The sequence below is a fragment of the Microtus ochrogaster genome, chromosome 8 (genome assembly GCF_000317375.1).
Source record: "Microtus ochrogaster isolate Prairie Vole_2 chromosome 8, MicOch1.0, whole genome shotgun sequence".
Classification (NCBI taxonomy): Eukaryota; Metazoa; Chordata; class Mammalia; order Rodentia; family Cricetidae; genus Microtus; species Microtus ochrogaster.
The window spans coordinates 6,589,115-6,592,687 of NC_022015.1; the positions used below are offsets into that span (position 1 = coordinate 6,589,115).

Here is a 3,573-nt window from a genome sequence, read left to right on the forward strand (position 1 = left end):
GCCTGCGCAGGAGCAGTAGTGAGCCTAGGGATCAGTGGGGTGAGCAGGGGAGCTGGTTCATTGTTCTGCCCTCCACTCCTGCTCCCCCTTCTTTGACTTGGGTTTCTCAGCCACAGCATCCTTAACCACCTGGACTCCATTTCCTTCATTTCCTTCCCATCTCCTAGTGCTCTGTGAAGGACTCCTGCGTTTGTGGGTGGGCTAAGAAGCCTGGTTTCTGTAAACTACTCAGAGAATCAGAGAATAATAACTTGAGTCAATGGATCCTTCTGGAAGTCCCAGTCTCTGAGAAGAACATATTTTGAACTTACATAGAGTACTAAGTTGACCAGATCCTCAAAACAACAGTTTCAAAATGTCCAGTTTCCCAGAGTGATTAGGAAAAAAAAAACCTGAGACAGCAAGACTGTTATTAAAATCATTAAGAGCTTCCAGATGATGCCTGCCACATTGGCTCAAGTGCAAATGAAACCAGGTGACATGATGATGAGGGCACAATGGTGACCAAAGTGGCCACTAAAGTGTCATGTGACAAGCATCTGGTAATCAGCTCCAATTGCCTTGTTAACACAGCACATTTCAGGGAAGCTGAAGGAAGCACATTCCTCTGTGGGGCCCAGTGTGACCTGCATCTTCTTTTCTGCTTTCTCCCCAGGCTGCCCTGCGTCGGTTGGCTGGGGTCTGCCCAGAAGGCCTCCAGGACTCTGACTTCCAGCAGCTGGTCCAGCCTCGGCTTGTGGATTCCTTCCTGCTGTGTAGCAACATGGAGGAGAGTTTTGTGTAGGAGAAGAGGCACACAGTGGACACTCCTCAGAACACCAGCTCTTCTCGCCTCCTTATTTATATGTAATTTATTTTTTTACATGAAATAGAAAGGGAAATCTTCGTTAGTGAGGAGAGGAGGTGGGCCTCGGGAATAATTAATCTTCCTTCCTTCCTTCCTTCCTTCCTTCCTTCCTTCCTTCCTTCCTCCCTCCCTCCCTCCTTCTCTCTCTCTCTCTCTCTCTCTCTCTCTCTCTCTTTCTCTCTCTCTCTCTTCTTTCTTTCTTTCTTTCTTTCTTTCTTTCTTTCTTTTTTCTTTTTGACTTCTGCAGCTGTGCTGGTGCAGAAGTTGAATTGTGTCAATGCTCACATGACAGGTTGTCACAGGTGATTCCCCTTGTGATACTTTCTCTCTTTTCAGCATGTACTCTTGCCTAGTTAAAAACAAAACAACTTTGAACCGGGGTATTTTAACTACCCGGCATTTTTAAAAGCTAGTTTTACTCTTCAAAAATTGAAAGCAAATTTCACAATTGGAAATGCTTTCCTTTAATAAAAGGAACTATGGAAAATGTGTCCTTTTATTTTATGTTTGAATTGTATTTTAAACTCAGTTTTTGCTTCTCATGGTTGCAAGCCACAGAATCTTCTCCAACAAAGTACAGAGAGAGCTGTCTTGGTTTTACAGGTACATTTAAAATGTGTTTCTGAAGACACTTCATCTTAGTTGCCCTTGGTTCCTCCACCCTGGTGATCTGTCACCTCTTGGTGAAGAGTCCTGAGCCGAGGCACAGTGCCTGGTCTTCTACAGAAGGCTTCTGAGAAGGGTAGTGTCCGAGTGACCTGATAAGAACAATTTCTCACCAGCTCTGTCTCCAGTGTCCTCATGCTCACAGACTGAAACTGACTCTGGTGACAGCATTCGCCCCACAGAAATAAGCCTTTGACCTCTTCCGTGAGCGTCTTTTTCAATATCACTGCTCAGAAGTAGTATACAGACTGTGAGTCCTGGGAGTTATGATGTCATCGCGTGTGACCTGATTATTTGTGTGTGTGTATGCACGCGCCATGGTATGTGTGTGGAGATCAAAGGATAACTTATGGAAATTGTTTATGCTGTTCTACTATGTGGGTCCTGGGAATCCAACTCAGGTCATCAGGTTTGGTGACAAGTTCATTACCCTTTAAGTCATCTTGACTGCCCCATGAGATGATTTTATAAAGTTCAAGAAAGATTTATCAGACACCAACTTATTAATGTAAATGAATTAATCTAATGCATCCGGTCCTAGACTAAGCATCTAATATCTCTGTTATCCCTCATGATAATCCTATGGTCATTCATCACTGTATGCAGATATATTACTATGCATGAGCATATTACTGAATCACTTGGCCGAGGTCAGAGGCTTGTAAGTTATGCTGGTATATGAGTCTGGCAGCTTCTATTGCCAGAGCCATTGTTGTTCCAAAGTTCCAAAGAGAGAAGTGACAATAATGATAATAGTGGGAAATATTTGCATGCCATTTACCATGTCCTTCCTTTGAAGTCTCTGTATTAATTTATGAATATATTACTATTGATCTATATATTACTCATTTAGCTACTTTCTAGCTGGGCAAGGTCACTTTACAGAAGAGGAAATAAATCTCCTCTCTGCTCAGACAATGGAGTTCAGACACCAAGTAAACAGCTTCTGATACCCTGTCTGAAGTGCACACAGTTAGGAAGGAAGGTTTTTATTTTTAAAGGACTTATTTTATGTTTATGGATGTTTTGCCTACATGTATGATGCATCATGTGTGTGCAGTGAACTTGGAGACCAGATATTCTGGGACTATAGTTACAGACAACTGTAGTCACCATGTGGGTGTTGGGAACTGGATCCAGGTTCTCTGCAGAACAGTAAGTGCTCTTAACTGTGGAGCCATCTCTCCAGTTCCAGGAAGAAGGTTTTGGATGTATCTCTCTGAGTTAGTTGTTCGGGTGTTGACACTTTTCACCATCTATCAACATATGACTTATTAATGTCATGGCTGACCTCATCAGATGAGTCTTTAAACACTGGGAAGGTACCATGCTTTGAAGTTCAAAATGTATTATTGGGAACAAATATTTTCAGTTATCTTATTTGGAAAGATAGCTTCACTTTGTTCATTTTTTTAAAAATATCTTTCCAGATGTCTCAGTCTTAACAGTTACACTTTGCCTGTCAGTTAATCTTTTGACTAGAAGTAGTGGGGAAGTGGCTAGATCACAATTCAGTCAGGTAGCTTCCCCTTCTTAGAACTTAAAGATACCCTTATATCTCAGTATAAAGCAAAAAGCCTTCAAGTCTGGTTTTCATTTTTGCTAGTAAGAGTTCCAGAAACTAAAACAGCACTATAAAATTAGCATTATCAATACTAGATTAAGAATATTCCTAAGTAAAGATGTTACTCAGATTTTGAAGTGTGTTCCCATTGGGGAACATAGTTGGTGGTACTGTCTTGAAACTTGGATGTCTATTGTTACCTACTGTTACTTATGTACCATTAGTAATGTCATCAAGTAGAAATATAAGGCACACAAGCAAACCTTCAGTGCTATGAAAATAGCCTTGGCCTTTGAGAATTCCTAAAAGGATATTCTGAACCCCTGGAGACTGCAGGCCTCACTTTGAGCGTCACTGGTTTAGGTAAACTGCATTTAGTTAGTAAGGAAACTGGAGTGTATGTTGATGAGAAGAAAGTGATTTTCTCATAAACACATAGATTGAAAACTTGGTGAGTTGCAGGTCAAAACTTTGTGCAATCTGCATGCTAGTTGGT

The 3,573-nt window shown here is 41.4% G+C and overlaps 1 protein-coding gene across 1 annotated transcript in view; it reads left to right on the forward strand.

Moving 5' to 3' along the window:
• The window catches only part of Insc (INSC, spindle orientation adaptor protein), a 106,328-nt gene extending 105,420 nt beyond the window's left edge, over nt 1-908 (forward strand). Inside the window, exon 13 of the mRNA XM_026781469.1 lies at nt 656-908. Within this exon, the coding sequence (XP_026637270.1) occupies nt 656-784 (129 nt within the window). The 3' untranslated portion in view covers nt 785-908. The remainder of the gene's footprint in view (nt 1-655) is intronic.
• Nucleotides 909-3,573: the final 2,665 nt, after the last annotated feature.